The 21,685-nt window shown below is 41.8% G+C and overlaps 2 protein-coding genes across 2 annotated transcripts; both read left to right on the top strand.

Moving 5' to 3' along the window:
* Nucleotides 1-513: 513 nt before the first annotated feature.
* LOC307106308 (small cysteine and glycine repeat-containing protein 9-like) lies at nucleotides 514-837 on the top strand (the record flags this gene model as incomplete). Its single annotated transcript, XM_079782693.1, has 1 exon — nucleotides 514-837. The coding sequence occupies one exon, from the start codon at nucleotides 514-516 to the stop codon at nucleotides 835-837; it is 324 nt and encodes a 107-aa protein (XP_079638819.1).
* A 3,861-nt stretch (nucleotides 838-4,698) lies between these two features.
* On the top strand, nucleotides 4,699-21,637 carry TM4SF20 (transmembrane 4 L six family member 20; the record flags this gene model as incomplete). The annotated part of the gene is made up of 4 exons (XM_079782821.1): nucleotides 4,699-4,881; nucleotides 12,666-12,731; nucleotides 16,349-16,494; nucleotides 18,428-21,637. The coding sequence occupies 4 exons, from the start codon at nucleotides 4,699-4,701 to the stop codon at nucleotides 18,684-18,686; spliced, it is 654 nt and encodes a 217-aa protein (XP_079638947.1). The 3' UTR covers nucleotides 18,687-21,637.
* Nucleotides 21,638-21,685: the final 48 nt, after the last annotated feature.

The following is a 21,685-nucleotide window of genomic DNA, read 5'->3' as shown; positions in this document are numbered from 1 at the left end:
AAAAGGATGGGAAAGGCCCCCTAGACTCTTCTCCTTGAAGCTGGGACATGAGAGGTTTGGGAAATGTTAGTCTTGAGGCCTCTAATTGATAGACAATGCCACCCCGTGTCTTTGTGCCATCTCTTACAGGATCAGTGAAGACTTTGAATAAACATGAAAAAGATTCCATCTCACATGCTTACAATTCACATTAAAACTTCAGAGTCAACCTTGCATTGGTTGTGCAGAAAATGACTAAAATATTTCAGACTCTCATAGTTCTGTTGTGAATATTTCTTTAAAACAAAGCAATTTGGAAGTAAGCTACCTTAGGTGGCCAAAAGTCCTCAAGGAAGTAAACCAAGGACACTAAAAATCGCCCAGGGAAACAGATAAACAGGGAAGTAGTCATGTGCTTGAGTCAAGCCCAAGCCAAAGGTAGTATTTAAGGGCTCCCCCGCAGAGCGGGTATCAGACCTCCCTCACCTCCTGAGTCTCCCTCCTCACCTCTCCTGAGTCCTCTCTACTGACACCATGGGGTGCTGTGGTTGTGGTGGCTGTGGTGGCCGCTGTGGTGGCTGTGGTGGCTGTGGTGGTGGCTGTGGTGGCTGTGGTGGTGGCTGTGGTGGCTGCACCACCTGCAGATGCTACCGGGTCGGCTGCTGCTCCAGCTGCTGCCCCTGTTGCCGTGGCTGCTGTGGGGGCTGCTGCAGCGTCCCCATGGTCTGCTGCTGCCGCCGCTCCTGTGGCTGTGGCTCCTGTGGCTGTGGCTCCTGTGGCTGTGGCTGTGGGAAGGGCTGCTGTCAGCAGAAGTGCTGCCAGTGTAAGTGCTGCTGCCAGAAGCAATGCTGCTGCTAGGCGGCCCAGCCTCCTGGCAGGTGCTGCAGGGGGTGGTATCACTCCTGTGCTTAGATGTTTAGACATCCTGAACTTTCATCTCTCTGGTTCACCTACCTATTGAGCTTGTGATTTAATAGAAAGATACCTGATTAGAAGTCAGAAGGCCCCAAATCAAGTCCTTGCTCTGCCAGAACAGCCTGATTATGAAGGTCACCTTAGCTTCCCTGAGCTTTACTGTCGTACTTACTCATCTGTAAAATGATAAGCTTGAGCTAAGAATCTCTAAAGACCTTTATAGTTTTAGTGGTATTTAAACTGCTGAGTTCTCAAAACTAAATCAACAGGTTCTCTACTCAATAGACACTTTTATATATGTTGGCTGTAGTGGGCATTTATATATACACAGTATCTATAAAGTATATATATAAACATCTCTCAATCCAACTCGATCTATCAATTGTATTGCAATAAGAACTGGCCACAGCTTGCTCCTTAGGGTGTAACAATTCACATTAATGAGCTCAGTGGAATGAAATAATGCTTTTTAATGTATTTAATTCTTTTGAAATATTTACTTTTCTGTTTGTAGAACTCCTGCACTTGTGTTATTCCTGACCTTGGTTATATACTGTATGCTTCTTACTGTTTTAGTATTCTCTAATACTCCTAAATATAATTTCTGAATAAAACACCAGGAAAAAGAATTTCACTGTCTTTGGTTTGTTTTTTATGTTGTTTTGAGGAGGGGTGGGAGTTGCAGACTTTAGGAAGGTTCTAAGGTGAAGAACAAAAGGATACACTGAATGTATTGAGGTAGGTGTGCAGGACTGTGGTGTGCAGGGAGCTAGGCGGGGGAGTGATGGGCTTAGGGAGAGGATAAAACAAGATGCTTTTGCATCACCTCTTGTTTTCACCAATGGTACAAATAAGACTTGTCTGGGACCCCATTCTTCCTCAAACGAATTCTCTCCTATCTCTTAAAGAAACAAATCTTTCTAATACTCTTGAAGTATTCTCATTGTAACGAAACAGGAAGTTTCAACTTGTTTTTAAAATGTTACATGTCATTCTAGACATGCAAGTCTAAATGTCCAGACATTCTAGACATCTAAGATATGTAAAAAATACAAACATAATTCAAATTATTTTAAAAGGACCTATTACATGGTCATCCCAGATAACCTAGAGAAAATTTTCTTCATACAGTTTAAATAAAATCACTTTGGTAAACTGTTTTGCTCAACATCCTTTTATGTCCTTCTAGTATGCCTTTCTCTATGGCAGAAGCCAGAACGATGGAAACTACATTTCCTAGAATACGCTACATCTAAGCTCTGGATATTACAACAATTAGATCCACCCTTGAGAAATATGGAAGACAAAAATGAGGTGGAAGTCCTCTTTCTGCTACTTTTGTCTGTTGCTGTTAAGAGAGACCGGAGTGTTGAATTTTCTGCACTGCAGTGATGTCCCTGGGTCCAGTTACTAGTTTCACGGACGTGAAGAAACAGTTGTAGTGTCAGCAGACATCACAGGCAGTGCTCCAGAGTTTAGTCAATAGCCTTGAGGATGTGTAGGGGCAGGAGCTGCAACAGAGGCAGTGGCTTCCTGGACTGTAGCTGCAGTGGTGTGTGCTTGAACTCGACCAGTTTCCCTGCCTTTTTGACTACTGCAGAGGCAGCAGCAGCCCTGGACCATTCAGCATTCCTGTCCTGTAAGGCATTCCCAGGGGACAGCCTAGAGCCCGCCCCACCAGCCCTCCTAACAATTTTGTATCCATAATCCCCCAATTACATCTCTTCTTGCTTAGCACAGCTAGGAGAGTTTTGGTTTTCTGCACCTGTCAGAAAAACCCTTCTGACCATCTTTTTTTGTGTCAAATTCTAGCCATCCTCCTTTTCTGAACTCCTTTTGCTGCTTCAGTGTGGTAGGGGACAAGACATTTGTATATTTCTATCCTTGATTTTAGGAACTTTCATTTTTAGCATTTTTGTTTGCAAACAAATGGAAGCCCACTTACAGTAGTATAAAGGCGATAATTTATTGTAAGAACGTAGAGGCATCTCACAGAAAACAAGGACAGGACCTGCAGTCAGTAGGTGTCTACCTGGAGTTATCTACTCCAAGGAGTAGAAATAAAAAAGTAGAAAGCCTTTGAGAAACCAGGCAGCTACCTTTTCTCTGCCTCCATCTAGAGCAGGGGTGGGGAACTTTTATCTGCCAAGGGCCATGTGGATATTTATAACATCATTAGAGGGCCATACAAGATTATTAATTTAAAAATTAACCTGCTGTATTTGCTCAAACATTTAGTTAACTCACCCCTAATGCCTAGGCAGGGCCAGACCAAATGATCCCGTGGGCCTTAAATGGCCTGTGGGCCAGATGTTTTCCACCCCTCACACTTCTTCCTGCACACCTGCGTCTTCACCATCTCCTCCAACTCTTTTTCTGCAGACTGCTTGTTTCTCCTGGCGCAGCTCATTAATTTATGATATGGTAGAGTCTGCAGGTTGCCTACCCAGTACCCTCTGTCTCCTACTTTTGTAGGATGGGGCACTACTCTCTAACCCCATTGTACCTGAACTTACAGATGGACTCCACCCCTTCCTTCCCTCCCTCCCTTCCTCCCTCCCTCCCTCCCTCCCTCCCTCCCTCCCTCCCTCCCTCCCTCCCTCCCTCCCTCCCTCCCTTCCTTCATCATTCCCAATAGCATTTGCTGAATCCGTGCTATGAACTGGGATGGGAGGAAGGCATGGTAAATATTAGAGCTGCCTAAAGTTCATTTTGCTTCTGGATAAAAGTTGGTTTGTATTTCATCACCCATTTGAACTCAAACATAACTGAGTGACTCATTTGGCCAATAAAGCATGAACAAAAATGCTCAGACTCAGTATGTGGCTCATCGTGTCTTTTCACTCTGCCTCTACAATTGTGGAAGCCAGAATGGAGATGATGGGTGCCTCTGTGAGTATGGGACTCTCAGTAACTACCATGAGCAGAGCCTCCTTGTCAATTCATGATGGACAATTAGCATAAGTGAGAACTTTTGTATTTAAAGCCTAGTCCACTGACAGACCTTTGCTTGAGAAGCTCACAAACTAGTAGAAAGACAATTGGGAAGCTTGGTCTAAAAATATTCTGTCAATGACCAAGTAAGTACTTAGGGTTTAAAGAAAATAAAACATCATCATCTCTCCTCCAGCCTCTCTCCTACTCCTATGTTTCATTCTGGTGTCCATACTTGAACACTTCCAGTCTAGTAGCATTGACCAAATCTCCCACAAGTCTTAAGTGGGTTACCTCTAAATGAGTTAGTCTGCAAGACTGGAATAATATGACATGAAGAAATTTAAAATTTGGTGTATTCCCTAAAATTTTGACTAATCAAGAACATTTACAGCAGAGGAAATACTTTACCCCCAACCTCCTATTTGTTTTCTTGTTAAACAATTTCAAAGTAAAGAACTTCACTATTTGGTAATAATGTCAACACAACAGGAAAAAATAGTTTATATTAACTGGGTATTCTTGCTTTCACTTCTATAAGGTACACTGGTAAAATATGTTAGAGGAGCATTTCTTAACCCCTTCTTCCTTGTTCTTAGTTACCATCTGCCTATTTTCATGCATACATTTATCTAACAGAAACAATAGACCTTTTCAGCGCCTTCCTTTCCCAACCTCATCATAATATAAGCTTATCCTTACTTCCTGTCCTCACAATAAGGTCTGCCCTCTTGGACTCTAAACCAATTCTCGAAATTAATTTTCATAAGTGCTAAACTTTAACTAGGTTAGGAGGCTCAGGATAAAGGCAACACAGTGCCACACAAACAACCACTGGAACAGCATTTCTAACTGAACCAGGGGGTGACCATGACCTGCTGTGAAGGATGGACATCCTGCAATGGATTCAGCTTGTTGGTTCTACTTCTGTCAGGAGGAGTTCTCAATGCAATACCTCTCATTGCCAACAGAGTTGAGGAAGGCAAATTTTTTCAAAACCCCATCTCTTGCTTTGAGTGGTGGTTCCCAGGAATTATAGGAGCAGGTCTGATGGTGAGTAACTTTATTTGACTTGATGTTGAGAAAGGTGCTTTACAGTGAGCTGAGCTGTGTCTTGACTTAAGATACAGTGAGATGTGGTGGTATGGTATTCATTTATATTGGTTATCAGTGAGGAATGATAAATTAAATATGTGGTACAGGCTAGGGAGCTTGGGCAAAAAAAGGTTAAATTTGATAAAAGTTGGTTGGGCTGCCCTAGCCAGTTTTTCTCAGTGGTTAGAGTATCAGCTCAAGGACAGAAGGGTCACGGGTTTGATTCCTCGGTTGCAGGTTTGATCCCCAGCCCTGGTCGGGGCTCGTGTGGGGGGCAACCAACCAATGTGTCTCTCTCATGTTGATGCTTCTCTCTCTCTCTCTCCCTTCCACTCTCTAAAAATCAATGGAAAATACCGAGGATTAAGAAAAGAAGTTGGTTGGGTTATTACCTAGCACATTTCTTTGCACATTTCTTTGGGGGCTGCTCTTCCAAGTTTATAGTTAGTGTTAGGGAAGTTTTGAATGAATTCCCTCAACTTTCCTTTGCTGATGCCAAGCTCAAGGTATTCACAGGGAATACAGCAGGTGTGGGAAGAGCTCAGTAGGAATGAGAAGAAACATTCTGGATGATGATAATTGTGCGGCATGAATATGGCGTTGCCTGCACCAAAGGGAGTTGGCTTAAGAGATTTGGGACCTGAAATTCTGGCTCTCTGACCTCAATGACTTCTTGACTCAGGTCTTACATATACCAGGACATCATGGTGCTTGTTGAATGTTAAGTTTGATAATTATTGGTCGGTCTATCTTTGTCGATATCTGCAGCAGAGCAGTATAATACATAACCCTCCAATGCACCGATCATGAATCACCCGATAGATTTATAGACCTTCTCCTGGGAATTCTGATGGAGTGGCCTGGGTAGGACCCACCTGTGGAGAGGAATAAATACTGTTTTTGGACCTGGCAGAGAATCTCAGCTCTAGTTCTGTCTCCAATATATTACTGTTTGCAAGTCACTTATCCTATGATTTTGTTTTCATACTCATAAAATGGGGACGTGGATACTGAAATTTGGAAATTCAGCATTCAAGAGGCTGCTTTGTTTGTTCTACCACTTGGGTGCTACCTAATGAGACTGGTTAATGTCAGAAAAATGAGCCTTTGTTTAGATGTGTGTTCATGTGTGTGTGTGACAGTTCCATTACCTATATTATCATCCTTAATGATGGTCAGTGACTGCTGCTGGTCTTATCCCCAAACTAATGTGGAAACACTCTTGAGTGGTTATACATTCATCTTTAGAGAAATGTTTGTCCTTCGGCTCACACACTGCATTTGAGAACACTCTGGCCTCAAAAAGCCACCCCAGTAAAGCACCCCCCAAAAGCTGGTGGTTATTGTACCTTTAATATCATGAGCAATGTATTCACCCTGCTTGGTAGAAAGGGGCTCTTGCAGGAAAAGCTTTGGGGAAATTGTGGGCTATTTCTTCCAATTGCCACGAACGTTCTCTTTCAGGCTGAGAGAAAGCACAGAGCCCAACACAGTGACGAGACTACAAATCTTGTGTCTGCTCTGCCCTTCTAGAGGCTTCTGTCTACTTGAATAGTGTGAGCTTCCTTTGCATTGGCTTAGACAGAAGCCAGGCACAGTTGGCCAAGACTTATCAACAGTGACAATTCCCATGAAGCTCCTATAAGTTCCCATGTTAAAACAATCCATTTAGAATGACTCGTGTAGCTTTAGATACAAATGGACTTTACCACAAGAAAATTAAATTTCTTGCCAGCATGAAAGGAGCCTGATGAAGAAGGCAGGGGAGCAGGGAACAAAGAAGGAGAAAGACATAGAGAAAGGCACAGAGAGAGACCACTGCTAAGTGCTAACTATTGGGTTCATGCTTTACAATGTTATCTCATCTACTCTCTATAATAATCTGGCTGAGCGGTTATTATCAACTGTATTTTAACAGACAAGCAAACAGAAGGTTAGGAGGGCTAACAAGATCACACAGTAGTTGTGAGACCCAGTTCCAGACTTATCTGACTCACAAGTTCTGTTTTCCACCAGGATTAGCACCATAATCCACCTGTTTCAGGCTAACCAAGGGAGAAGGTGCAATTCATAACTTAATCCATAAATTTAAGTCACCAGGAAACTGAAGCACAGAAAGGTTCTATAAACCTGTGAAAGTTTCAGAGAATCTGCACTTCCTTGTTCCGTGACTAAATTTACTTTATTGCCCCCCATAAATATTAACGAAGTCTATCTCTATTACTCAGTGTGGCAGAATGCCATCAAAGCATCAAACAACTCTTTGAAAAGTTCAATAGCCACTTTACAGTGAACCTCAAACTCTAGACTAGGTTCACAAGCAAACAGGTGGGTGACAGAAGGGCTCAAAACACAGGTGTATTTTCCTGGTCCTCAGCTATCTATACTGTATAAAGTTTTAATGGTCTACAGCTCTTCTGTCCTTCATTATAACAGATACATCTTTATTGATGTACTAGTATAATGTGAAAGAATACCTTTTCAAAGGGAATTGTGTCCTTTCCAACATCTGTCAAAATACTGAACTCTCAATATACTTGTAAGTACACAGAAAAGTGAATAAAGAACTGTCTGTGTGATAAACACTTTTGTTGTAGTTTTTGAAATCTTTCCAAAATTGCTTTAACATTTTAAATTGGTATTGCTTCAAAAACAGATTTTGTGGGAAGAAGTGAACAACTATGGAATTAATTACTGATTACTTCACAAAATACATTCACTGTGTTTTTATGACTTACCCAAAACAGGTGAATCCTTTTATCTTTTGAAATCATGGCTAAGAGTGTTATGCAATTATCTTCAACTACTTTATGTTAAATGAAAAAAATCAATAAATATCATTTTTCAAAGCACTAAAAAGAGAGTTAAGATGTTCCTAAGAAAACACAGGGGTGGGCAAAAGTAGGGTTATAGTTGTAATACAAATAAATAATACATAATCCTATAAAAGGGTAATACGCAAATCGACTGAACAGTGGAACGACTGGTCGCTATGACACGTACTGACCACCAGGGGGCTGACACTCAATGCAGGAGCTGCCCCCTGGTGGTCAGTGGGCTCCCACAGGGGGAGCATAGCTCAGCCACAAGCTGGGCTGATGGCTGGCGAGCACAATGGCCCACCTCCATGGCAGTGCTAAGTATGTCCCCCAAGGGCTCCCAGACTGCAAAAGGACGCAGGCCAGGCTGAGGGACCCACCCCCGCCTCAACCCCCCGAGTGCATGAATGTTGTGCACCGGGTTTCTAGTTAATGAATAATAATACAAAAATAAACTGTGTTTTGCATACTCACAAGTACAAACTTGCTTTTCCCATCCCTGTATTAAGGCCATTTGATATAAGATTAATTGTAAGCCTGATCTTAATCATGCTTATTCATTGAGTACACTTATTATACAACTAGAGGCCCGGTGCACGAAATTTGTGCACGGGGGGGGGGGCGGGTTGTCCCTCAGCCCAGCCTACGCCCTCTCCAATCTGGGACCCCTTGAGGGATCGGGCCTAAACGGGCAGTCGGACATCCCTCTCACAATCCAGGACTGCTGGCTCCCAACTGCTTGCCTGCCTGCCTTCCTTATTGCCCCTAACCGCTTCTGCCTGCCAGCCTGATCACCCCCTAACCACTCCCCTGCCAGCCTGATTGATGCCTAACTGCTCCCCTGCCAGCCTGTTTGCCCCTAACTGCCTTCCCCTGCAGGCCTGGTCACCCCTAACTGCCCTCCCCTGCAGGCCTGGTCCCCCCCAACTGCTCTCCCCTGCAGGCCTGGGTCCCCCCTAACTGCCCTTCCCTGCAGGCCTGGTCTTTCCCAATTGCCCTCCCGTGCTGGCCTGATCGCCCACAACTGCCCTCCCTTGCAGGCCTGGTCTTTCCCAACTGCCCTGCCCTGCTGACCATCTTGTGGTGGCCATCTTGTGTCCACATGGGGGCAGGATCTTTGACCACATGGGGGCAGCCATCTTGTGTGTTAGAGTGATGGTCAATTTGCATATTATTCTTTTATTAGATAGGATAGAGGCCTGATGCACGGGTGGGGGCTGGCTGGTTTGCCCTGAAGGATGTCCCAGATCAGGGTGGGGGTTCCCTTGGGGCGTGGGGTGGCCTAGGCGAGGGGCCTGTGGTGGTTTGCAGGCTGGCCACGCCCTCCCGCAACCCAAGCGGAGGCCCTGGTATCTGGGATTTATTTATCTTCTACAATTGAAACTTTGTAGCCTGGAGCGAAGCCAAGCCTCCTGCTTGCTCTGTGGCAGCAGCCATTTCTGTTGGGATTTATTTATCTTCTATAATTGAAACTTTGTAGCCTTAAGCGGAGACTTGGGCTGGCCAGGGTGTGAGGAAAGCTTGGCTTCCTCCATCGCGGGGGGCAACCCAAGCCTCCTGCTCTCTCCAGCTCTGTGGCTGCCGCCATTTCTGTTGGGATTTATTTATCTTCTATAATTGAAACTTTGTAACCTGGAGTGGAGGCCTCGGCCGGCCAGGGTGTTCGGAAAGCTTGGCTTCCTCCATCACCGGGGAAACCCAAGCCTCCCTCCTGCTCGCTCAGTGGCCGCAGCCATCTTGGTTGGGGTTAATTTGCATACTCGCTCCTGATTGGCTGGTGGGCGTGGCTGGTGGAGGTAGCGGAGTGATGGTTAATTTGCATATTACTCTTTTATTAGCTAGGATGGTAATTCATTAATTATTAAAGTCTTAGAAAAAACGTTGAATGTTAAACTTAGGTGTTTGTATAACAAGCATTTGCAAAATATAGTTTTTATACGTGTGATGAGCTGTGGCTTTGGGTTGCTCTCAGGGTGAGGTACTTAGGGGATCCCTAGGGTTTGAATTGTGTTACTGAGTTTCAATGGTCCACAGCTCCTCTGTACTGCATTTGTAAGTCATACACTCACTTCTATGACTGCATAGAAGGATGGGTTTCTATAAGGAAGAATGAACAATACTACTTCTTTATAAAAGCAAATGACTGTCAGGGCTGTTAGTTTCACAAAAACTCTTATGCATTCAAATGTGCTTAGGAATTTAAAAAAAAAAAAAGAGTATTGCCGAAACCAGTTTGGCTCAGTGGATAGAGCGTCGGCCTGCGGACTCAAGGGTCCCAGGTTCGATTCCGGTCAAGGGCATGTACCTTGGTTGCAGGCACATCCCCAGTAGGGGGTGTGCAAGAGGCAGCTGATCGATGTTTCTCTCTCATCGATGTTTCTAACTCTCTATCCCTCTCTCTTCCTCTCTGTAAAAAATCAATAAAATATATTAAAAAAAAAAATAAAAAAAAAGTATTCTCATAAATACTAATTTTGACAGATTATCTGGAAGATTTATGACTCAGTCACACGTATACCTACATACTTTCTCATATTTTAATATCCATCCCTTAAAGAGACCTTCAACGTCTAAAGCTCTGAACAGGTAAAGGAGTTGAAAAACAATGAGTTGTGATGTAACAAAGATGTGTTGACATGCCATGAAGTTGACTGGGAGGGGATTCCCATAAGTTATTGTTACTTTATAAAACCCTTTGCAAGGGAAGGGAACTATAAAAGTAAATATTCAGCATCTCTGAAATAAAACCTAAAAAGTCAGCAGAGTTTAATTTACATCAATAAGCAAAATGGGATGATTCATCCACTTAAGCTGTAATTTAATGTTGATCTAACTTTCTCCTAACAGATTAATTTTCTAAATCAGCAACTGACAATTTTTTTTCTGTAAAACAAAACAGATCATGAATATTTTAGGCTTTGAGAGCCAGACAGTCCCTCTCACAGCTATTCAACTGTACTGTTGGTGTGAGAGCAGTCGTAGACAATATAAGTGAATGGGCATGGCTGAGTTCTAATAAAACTTTATGACAAAGAAGTGGTGGGCCATAGTCTGCCAGTTCCTGTAAATAATTGTTTCTTAAGCTCAGAAGGCAGTATAGCTTATGTGTATGACAAAAGAGATTTAGTCCATTAACACTGACAACCTATTTGGGGGCTATATTTTTCTCCCTTTTCTTCTGGGCTCTTAGCTCCACCCCAGAATGGCTGGGCTGCCCTACATACATGTGACCTTTGAATGATAAAGGTGTTGGAATTCAAGGTAATATGTAAGCCAAGTTTGATAATAATACAAAGTGTTGTCCACAAGTGCCATGGGGTCAGCACATGGTCAGAGGGGGTGAAGTTTGTTAGGAAAGCTGTCTTGTCAGGCATTAAATGTTAGACCTGCTCTGGAAAAGCAAAGGTAGATGTGGTCTTGGGAAAAAGAATTTGGGGAAGGAACAGAGGACAATGAGATGAGCCAGGGTGGTGGGGGGGAGGATGAGAATGAACCAACGCTGTGAAGGAACAGAGGAATTGTCCAGTGTGGATAGCGGTGAAGAGTCTGGGCTTTGGAAACCAAATGCCTCGCTTCAAATCCAAACTCTTCCACTTTCTTAGAGAAGTTACTCAAACTTCCTATGCCTCAGTTTTCTCATTGTAAGAGGAGGATAAAAAGAGGCCTACCTCACAGGATAGTTGAGGCTGGAATGAACTGAAACACGTACAGCACCTATGACAGTGCCTGGCATGTTGTCAGAATTCAATAAAACGTTAGAAAACAAGGGCAGAAGGAAAGAGAGAACTAACTACTCAAAGGCAGCTGTGCTGAGGTGGCAAAAAAACCCCACCTTATGGCTAAAATTTCTTAAGTGGAAGGGAAGTAATTTACAGCCCACTCTTCAATGATACAAAGCTTCTTCCAGTAAGAATTTCTAGTCATAGCTGCTGACTAGATAGGACTAAACATTTAAACTAAGTCCTCAGAATGTGAGGTTGCTTCTTACAGCTTTCCTCAGCAGAATATATTTCCCTTGATACAGAATGCAACATGTACACGATTGCGGAACACCAACGTAAAGGCAGGCCATTGCATATCATGTGTAAAGGAGTAGAAAGCAGAATGTGGAACCAAAAATATTTTCCAAATCCTAAGCTGGGAACCAGCGAGATGGCAGTGACCTGGCAGTGAGAGGAACGTTAGGGAAGAGAAAGGCGTGGTGATGGAATTCTTAGTTCCCAACTGCCAGGCAAACAAAACCAGCAATTTCCTTTCTGGATGCTTGCCAGATTCAGACAGTTTTTTGGGAAATTAGACAGTGGCTGCAGATAATAATAACTAAAAGAAAAAAAAAAGTGAATTTTAGATGACATAACCAATTCTTTCAGAAATACTCCTTCCAACATAATGACTAAATAACTCACTCAATTTAAAATCCAAGTCTCTCTAGCCCAGCTGGTGTGGCTTAGTGGTTGAGCTTTGACCCATGAACCAGGGGGGTCAAGGTTCGATTCCCAGTTAGGGAACATGCTGAGGTTGCAGGCTCCATCCCCAGTAAAGGGTGTGCAGGATGCAGCTGATCAATGATTCTCTCTCAACATTGATGTTTCTATTTCTCCTCTCATTTCCTCTCTCTGAAATCAATAAGAAAACATATTTAAAAATAAAATAAAATCCAGGTCTCTCTAAAGATGACCCAGAGTGAAGTGATGTAGATGGGAGAATTTGAAACTGCTCTTCTGAAATCCCACCATCCCTCCTGGCTCTTTAATCTTTAGGGTTCAAATGGGGATCACAAGATCAAGGACGTTGCCACATTTCCTTCTTGTTCTCTTGAGCCTTGATTTCCCACAACTGCTGGTAAATAGAAGGCAGAGATAACTGCTTTCTCATCTGATGAGAAGTAGTAAGACTCATCTTTCCTGTTGATGTTATTTCCAGGCTATTCCAGCAACAGCAGTGTCTTTGGCAGCGAGGAAAAGAGCATGCTGCAACAACAGAGGCGGGGTGAGTACCGAGCGGAGCGGCGAGTGTGTGTATGAGTGCACCAACAGTATGGACAGCTGAGCAAAGCCACTTGGGCTTCAGAAGCTACCAAATCTCTGTGTGATTCCAGTGGCAGGACCACAGTCTTAGGAACGTCCTATTAGGATGCTTATATGATGATACAGAAAGTGTGAGGGTTTTTTTTTTTCTCCATAAAAATGTAACTTTGGAGCCAGCCTCACACCTCTCCCCAATCTTCAGTTTCACTATCTAAAGGTTTTCAAAGGAAGGAGATTTAGAAATCACACCCAGAGCTGCAACCAATTTTAGAATAACAAGACTTGTTGTTTTTGTGCTGTGTATAAAATCTTAAGGAAAATGTAACCTCAGTGCTCTCATGCATATGAAAGATTGGTTTGCTAGGCTGGGAATGCTCATTGCTTGTATGTGATTAAAGAAGACACTAGTTATTTTTTCTAACATTTAGTACATACCTACTATGAGTAAGATTTTAACTAAAAGGAAAATAATGAATACTTATTAACCTTGTGTCACTATGCTCAGAACAGATTCAAATATGTTATCTTATTTCTTTCAAAACCCTTTAGTTTTGAAATATGATCCACTTTATTGACCGAGAAACTGATGCTCAGAGTAAGCAAATAACTTGCCAGTGTAGCACAGCCAGGAAGTGAACTTTTATCTCAATCCATCAGACTCTCAAGTCACAATGTCTACACTACTGATACCATGAACATTGTTAATAACACTGTGTGAGGGCTCATAATTCTCTAAGGAAGGCGTAGACGAATAAATGAGCACTCACAGTGAGTTCCTGGCTGAGCTTGAGGTTTGAAAGCGATAGTTCTCAGCCTGATGGGGACGTTAGAATCACCAGGGAGGATCTTAAAAATATCTCTCCCCCTGAGATGCAGCATCAGTATTTTTCAAAAATACCCTAGGTGATTCTAATGTGTTCCCAGGGGTGAGAACCACTGTTTAAAGAGATTCATATTTAGATTAATATTACACATTTGTATTTTTAAAAATTACCCTTTTCTGTCATTTGATATCTAGGGTTATAACTACTTTGCTAATTATTTATAGTCTCTCTTTGTTCCTGATACATTGCAGGTAGTCAGTCAATCTTAGTTTTTAGTTTCCCTTCCCTGCGCTTTTCTTTTTAAACTATTATCCCTTGGAGTTTGACCTTGAATTACCTCTATGTTGTACTCCAAATATTCTTTTTTTTTTAAATATGTTTTTATTGATTTCAGAGAGGAAGGGAGAGGGAGAGACAAAAACATCAATGATGAGAGAGAATCATTGATTGGCTGCCTCCTGAACACCCCCAACTGGAGATCGACCCACAACCCAGGCATGTGCTCCTGACCGAAATAGAACCCGGGACCCCCCAATCTGCAAGCTGACACTCCATCCACTGAGCCAAACCAGCCAGGGCCAAACATTCTTGAGAAAGATATCCTGAATTATTTCTGAATCCTCAAACTTAAAGATATCAGAATACTTATATAGATTTTTCTCTCAGATCATATTTCCATTAAGAATATCTCCCTGCCCCCCACACATATCCTTTCATGACAAATTTGTCATCTTTTCAATGACCATTTTCCTCTCTCCTTTGAGGACAGCGAGTTGAGAATAACCAAACCACCTTTTCACGCAGGTGTTGGGCTTGACTTGCTGGCCGAGGGTGGGGGACATCGTGTAATAATAGTGGTGCTGGTCATTAAATCACCAGTTTATACTGATTAGGTGCAACAAAGTTTTTAGACACTTTTCTCACCAGCCATGTGAGGACTGGTGTTTAAGTCATATATTGTATCTTTTTTTAAAAAAATATATATTTTATTGATTTTTTTACAGAGAGGAAAGGAGAGGGATAGATAGTCAGAAACATCGATGAGAGAGAAACATTGATCAGCTGCCTCCTGCACCCCCCCCCCCCCCCCACTGGGGATGTGCCCGCAACCAAGGTACATGCCCTTGACTGAAATCGAACCTGGGACCCTTCAGTCCGCAGGCCTACGCTCTCTCCACTGAGCCAAACCAGTTAGGGCCATATCTTGTATCTTTCAAGTAGAGACCAAAGCATCATAAAAGTGGCAAAGGCTAGATCTTGGGAGGGAGGGAAGAGGTGGTCCCCAAGACTTGTCCTCTATCTTAACTGTTCCCACTATTTCCCCTACTTGAACTGTTCCCTGCTCCTTCCCTTTATCCATTTATTGATTTTGCTTCTGAAGACTTAGGTTTTCCTGAGTCATTTAAATGAACCCCAAGTCTAGGGGAAATACAGTTGTTGGAATCACTTTCTAAAGCCAGGCCTCTCTGCAGTGATGAGAAGTCAGAAATAATAGATGACCAAAATATAAACACAGTGACGCTTCTTGATGAGCAAATTGAACAGTAGTGTGGGGGAAGCAGGATTTGAATTATACTCCAAACCAATCATACTGGGCTTTTGGCTGGAAGAAATGTAGGTTAGTGATTAGACCTGAGCACTGACATTTACCAGCTGTGAGGTCCTGACACCTTGCCAATCTCCCTGAACTGCATTTTCTCATCCATAAGATGGGAATAATAGCATCCATCTCTTGGGGTTACTGAAAGGATAGCAAAGCCCAAGCTCCCTTGACACATACTATATGCACAGTCACTCTGCCTACCCTTTAAAGGCAGGTCTGAAGAATGCAACAGGTGGCCCCTCTGGGAGCTGCAGTATTACCCCATCAAAGGAAAAGAAGTCCTTCTCTTCATTTCTGCAGATTTACAACAGTCATAATTAACAGGGACTAACACAACACTCCGTTGAAACAACACAGAACTTCTTTTTGGAAACCAACTTTCATTTGGGCCATAACACTTCCTACCCCCAAATCTCATGCTTGCTTTCCTGTGACTGATTCACAAAATGAAACATGCTTACAGTCTTTCCCTCTGACTCAGTGGTGCTGCTGCACCAAAATCAGGTGCATGCACCCTCTGCCCCACACGCCCCTGCTCCCAGGGGGACATTTGCAATGTCTGGCAACAGTTCTGGTTGCTACACCTGGGTGAGTGTGTGTTACTGGCACCTGGTGGGCAGAAACAGGAATGCTGCCGGACATTGTACCTTGTACAGGAAAGGCCCCACCAGCAAAATGCCCGCAGGCCAGTTGTGCTGAGACTGAGAAGCCCTGTTGTACCTCGATGCTGTACCAATCACTGCAAAATGCTGACCTCAGGCCACTTTTAAGATCAGGGCCAAGTCCAGACTAAAGATTTAGGAGTCAAGAGAGTGGACATCAAAGTGGGTGCTGATGATCTAGTCAAGGTTCTATGAAGCAGGAAGTACACAGAATATGACAGAGGAACCAGACCTCAATGCTCCGTTAAAATGGACAAGGTTCAGAATTTTCAGAAAACACGGCAAGACCAACACTCCTTTAGTTGAGTCAATAAAATGGCAGAGACTTTGCCCTCTGCCTTCTTCTATAATTCACACCCAAACAAACTGTGATCTTAAGATCTAGGGCTACAAGGTAGCCAGAGAAGGGCAACCATAGATCTGATGCTGAAACTTGAAACAGACCAAGAACATGTAATAACATGTGCACATGAACTACCTTATTTTTCAGATGTTTCTTTCATCATTTCTGAATGTAATCACAATCATTGGTGCTGTGTACTGCGTGCTGGTATCCCTGCAGGCTCTCTTTCAAGGTCCTCTCATCTGTAATTCTCCAAGCAACAGTACCTGTGAATTTTCAGTAGACAGCTTAACGTGAGTCACCTTTCCCTGATTGTCTTACACCGAAGCTACTTAGATTAGAAGTGTGGTGCCCACACAGCGCCTTTTTTTTTTTTTTAATGAAACTACTGGGACAGATCTTAGGGATTTAGCACATTAATTCCAACTGGCAAAAGCTCATAAAAAGTGGAGGAATCACTACATTCAGAATGTTTTGGGTATGGTCTTGTTTAAAAGGATAATTGACTCAGATGGCTTATCCTTGCCTTAAAAATGTATGGCAATACACAGCAGAAGCTTAACTTTCACCTTTGGAGAATGGTGATGAGGAAGCCCTGGGGAAGCACTGACTTCCCACAGTTCTGAACTAATGAAATGTGTAAGCCCAAAGCACAGATTACTTCCATACTTTAAAAAATTGAATAGAAACCAAATAAATAAAATCTAGAGCCTTACTTATAAGCCCTAAAAGAAACCAAGCAGCAGATGGATTATGGGGACACACTATAAATTGATGTATGGATAGGAATGAATTAAAAGTTTATGTCATATAGGAACAATAATGAAGAGTTACAAGTAAATGGTTCCTGTCAGTCTCATAAGATGGTTTTGTGCCTGCACCTCAGCACAATGTGAAAAACGGGAACAAAAGAACAATCTAATTCATTACTTCTCTCTATATTAGAGAATAACCAGACATCCAGTTACATACATAAAAAGTTTTCCCCTCCTTTTCCTTTATCTTACTACATTAAAAAAAAAAATCTCTCAAAACTTTCATACCATAGTCATTAAGATTAAAAATCCAGACATTCCCTTTACTAACGGATCTGAAGCCTAAAATTAGAGAGATTTCAACCACAGATGCCGCACATGTTCATTCAGTCTGTAGCAGATGACAGCTCACCATCAGGCTAAGCTCTGGAGGTAACAGAACTCAAGGTATTCCCACTCTAGTTGGGGTGATAGACAGTTACAGAGTAAACAGTTACACAAGAGGGATCCTAGGCTTGCTGCAAATTGCAAGGAGCACTCTCATATTCCATTTGCTCAAACACGTTTTCCCAGGTAGACTTGCAGTTGCTGGTACCCAAAATGCAAATTCACTAAGAATACTTAGTCTACTGTATAGTGAATAAAAAAAAACACCTCAGGGCAAAATGTTGTTTTTCATAATCCATACCTTGTTACAATGGGCACAAATACTTTAATCAGTCATATTATTTTTCTTTTTATTGATTTACTAGGGTGACATTGGCTGATAAAATTATATTGGTTTCAGGTATAATCAGACATAGCATTTAACATGTCTCTTCTGAGTGAAAACGGTACCTCTGCTTTAAGAGCAGATGCCACTGTGGTTTTGAACTAAGAATCGAGCTCCTTCAAAGGGGGGGCTCCTTTATTTTCACATCTTCAGCAAGTGGAAGAACGACTGCATAAATAGCCTGAACCACATGCAATTGTTAATATTCAACCATTTTTGACATAGAAAACATTTGTTTTTTGTTAATCCTTACCTGAGGACATTTTTCCCATTGATTTTTAAAGAGAATGGGAGGGAGGGTAAGAAGAGACAGACATCCATGTGAGAGACACACATTGACTAGTTGCCTCCTAACACATACCTGGACCAGGGCTGGGAATGAATCTGCAACTGAGGGACATGCCCTTGACTGGGAATCGAACCCGAGACCCTTCAGTAGAGGGCCAATACTCTACCACTGTGCCACACTGGCCAGGGCTACATAGAAAGTTTGTTGAATGATGGGATAGTGGGATAATGAACAGAAAGCTTTAACCTAGTAGAGTACATAGACACATGCTCAAAGTCTGATCTTATAATTTCAAGGCACATTTCAAAAGTACTTTGTTTTACCATACTTTCCCTTTCTTGGACACAATGTTGCATTCTTTTGATGGCCACAGAAATTCTTAAACATCTTATCTTTTATTTTTCTGGAAGGACTCATCCCCAATCCTTCGATCTACGGTGGTTCTCCAAAGCATCTTGTGTAGCTCCTAACAGTTTGAATTCTTCCACCACGACCAGTGAGTTGCACGCCAGTCCTAAAGAAAAGAGGCACAGGACTATCCATTTCTCAACATTTGTAGGCCTACTGCTTGTGGGGATCCTTGAGCTCCTGTTTGCACTCAGTCAGATTGTCATCGGTTTCCTGGGCTGTCTGTGTGGAGTCTCCAAGCGAAGAAGTCGAATTGTGTAACAAAATGGAAATACAAGCAGTTTGAATCATCTGAGAATTACATTTAAAAGATACCCTTTTAGAAGTTAGAAGTTCATTAAAGGAACATTAGCTAGAAAGCTGTATTAATCCTCTAGTCCAAAAGGGTGTTTTTAAGGTGATTAAAAAAAAAATCAGCCTTTTACATTTAATATTGGTAAATGCAAACCACTTTCGTAAGAAAAATTATCACCAGTAGTTGACTTTGGAGTGCAGTGAAGAGAATCTTTCAATGTGTTTTGAATCCTTTTATGCTGTTTGAATTTTTTAATTCTACATTCTTGTGTGGAGAGGAAGAGAGGGAGGGGAAAGGAGATGGGTGACGGAGGAAGGGAAGACGAGAGGGAACAAAAGTTATCTTGGAAGTCAAAGTAGGGGACCTTTTCCCTGTATTTCTTTATACTTTAAGAAAAAATAACTATCTAACCTGAATGTAATCAAGATTTTAGACCAAATTTCTCACTTACTGGAAATCGAGGGAAAGAGATAGATTGAAATTCTAAAGGTAGGACAGTAAATAGACAATAGCTTTCTGTTTTCAACAAGAAAATGTACAGGGAAAAAACAAGTGGAATGTATTGAGGAAACTATTCTATACTGAGAACAAAGAGATGTTATTCAACTAAATGTATTATGCAGACCTTGTGGGGGTAATAGGGCAAAGTTGTACAGGATTGGTTTGAGTAATATTAAGGACTTATTGTGAATATTTACAGCTGATAATGGCTTTATGGTAATATAGAAAATGTCTTTATTTTTTAGAAATGCATGTTTTTGTGTTTTGGGGGAAATGTCATGTTTTTAAAATACATCAACCAAAAAATAAAGCAATGGAAAAATGTTCATTGTCATATATAGGGACAAGAATATAGAGAGTCATTATACTTTTTTATTTTCCTGTTTGCATTTTCCACAATAATTAAAGAACTATAAATACCTAGAAAAAAATCAGTGTTTCAAAAACTGGTTTCTATATATCATAATCTTTAAAAGACATAATAAAAGTCTATTTACCATATTAAAATGATATAAAATACTAAAAATCTACAATTTTCTGAATATAGATCATTCCTGCATTTTTCCCCCATTCATTTATGTTCACTGTGCTTCAGGTTGTAGAAATAACTTACAATACTTACATTGTAGCTGCTCCTCAAAATTACCGTATTTTCCGGCATATAAGACGACTGGGCGTATAAGACGACCCCCAACTTTTCCAGTTAAAATATAGAGTTTGGGATATACCCGCCCTATAAGATGACACCCAGCGTATAAGACGACCCCCGACTTTTGAGAAGATTTCCCTGGGTTAAAAAGTCGTCTTATACGCCGGAAAATAAGGTAGTAACATACAGGCACTTTTTTTCTGAATCCATTTGCTGTGTAAAGACCTCCTCATGCTCTTATAAATCCCAATTTATCCTTAAAGTTTAACTTACATTATTTCCTACTTGAGAAAGCTTCCCAGAGTGCATGATTCCAATAAATCAAGTTAGCACTTACCCAAACTACTATTATCATACCTGTCACAATGTAACATGTTTTTGCTTGTATGTCCATCATTATAAGACAACAGGGACCAAATAATGCTTCTCATCCATTAATTCTTCAGCTCCTTCCTGCTTCAGGCCTCCCTTCTATCCAGGCCCCCAACACCCCTCCCCCCAACAAATTCTAATCTCTGGCTAAGTCCTCTTCATCCTTCAGCACAAATATCCCTTTTTCTGAGAAGCCTTCCCTAACCACCTAATGACAAGCAGGTGTCCCTTTACCCTCCCTTAGCCCTCTTTCATTGATAGCACTCACCACAACGGTGATGGCATTTTTATTTGTACTTGCTTCTTAAATTTCACTTTCCCCCATAAGATCATAAGCTCCATGGGTACAGGGATATGTTTCTTTTATTCACTCCTGGTATACTCAGTACCAAGTACAGTGCCTGACACAAAGTAAGGCCACCACTAGAAATATTCTGTGGAATCAATGAATGAATTCTATCTTGGCTACTAGAAATATTCTATTGAATAAACTGATGAATTCTATCTTTAGTACTTAGCTTTCAGCGAAGATTCAATACTTATTAAATGAATGCCAAACTGCTATAGCCACAGAATTAAAACACAAGTGACCAACAGGACAGCTTACACTATGTTGCTGAACAACACCAGGGGCAGCGACAGTGCAATCTTCACATAACCCTAGATCAGTGGTCGGCAAACTGCGGCTCGCGAGCCACATGCAGCTCTTTGGTCCTTTGAGTTTTTAGCAAAGGCCAGCTTAGGAGTACCCTAATTAAGTTAATAACAATGTACCTACCTATATAGTTTAAGTTTAAAAAATTTGGCTCTCAAAAAAAATTTCAATCGTTGTACTGCTGATATTTGGCTCTGTTGACTAATGAGTTTGCCGACCACTGCCCTAGATGACCCAGTTCTCCACAGTCATGAAGAGACAGACGTAAGCCTCCCATTCCAGAGGGCACAGAAAGGATGGCTCGAAGTAGCACCATCAGCTTAAGGAGCTGGTCATTTCCTTGCTATTTTACTAGTAGTTTGCTGACATGAATTAAGTCCCTAAAAGCCTATGGACCACCTGTGTTTAGGTATCTTTTGGGGACATGCCAGCTTTGCCCTGGCACCTAAACTTACAAATGCATACTTGTACACTCCCCCTCCCCCATGTACTTAGTCATTTACAAACTTTTTTATTTCTCACTTCCACCTCCATGTTCAATCTTGTTTTGAAATCTTTACACTTTAATTTTTTACTGTATCCACCATGTGAAACACTCTCCCCTCTTCCTACCTTTCAGCATGTATCTCAAATTGCTTTTCCTCAATAAAGTTGTTTTTATCATCCTCTAATTCTTTAATAAACCTATTCCCAGCCTCCTCCATTGATCTGTCAATTCCTTAAGAGCAGCAGATAGGGTCTTGCCCCTGCCAAGCCCTTAGCTACATGACTCGCGCCTGAGACAGAGA

Source organism: Cnephaeus nilssonii (genome assembly GCF_951640355.1).
Source record: "Cnephaeus nilssonii genome assembly, chromosome: 10".
Classification (NCBI taxonomy): domain Eukaryota; kingdom Metazoa; phylum Chordata; class Mammalia; order Chiroptera; family Vespertilionidae; genus Cnephaeus; species Cnephaeus nilssonii.
The sequence above is the reverse complement of the archived record's forward strand: the minus strand, read 5'-3'. Positions and strand labels throughout refer to the sequence as shown.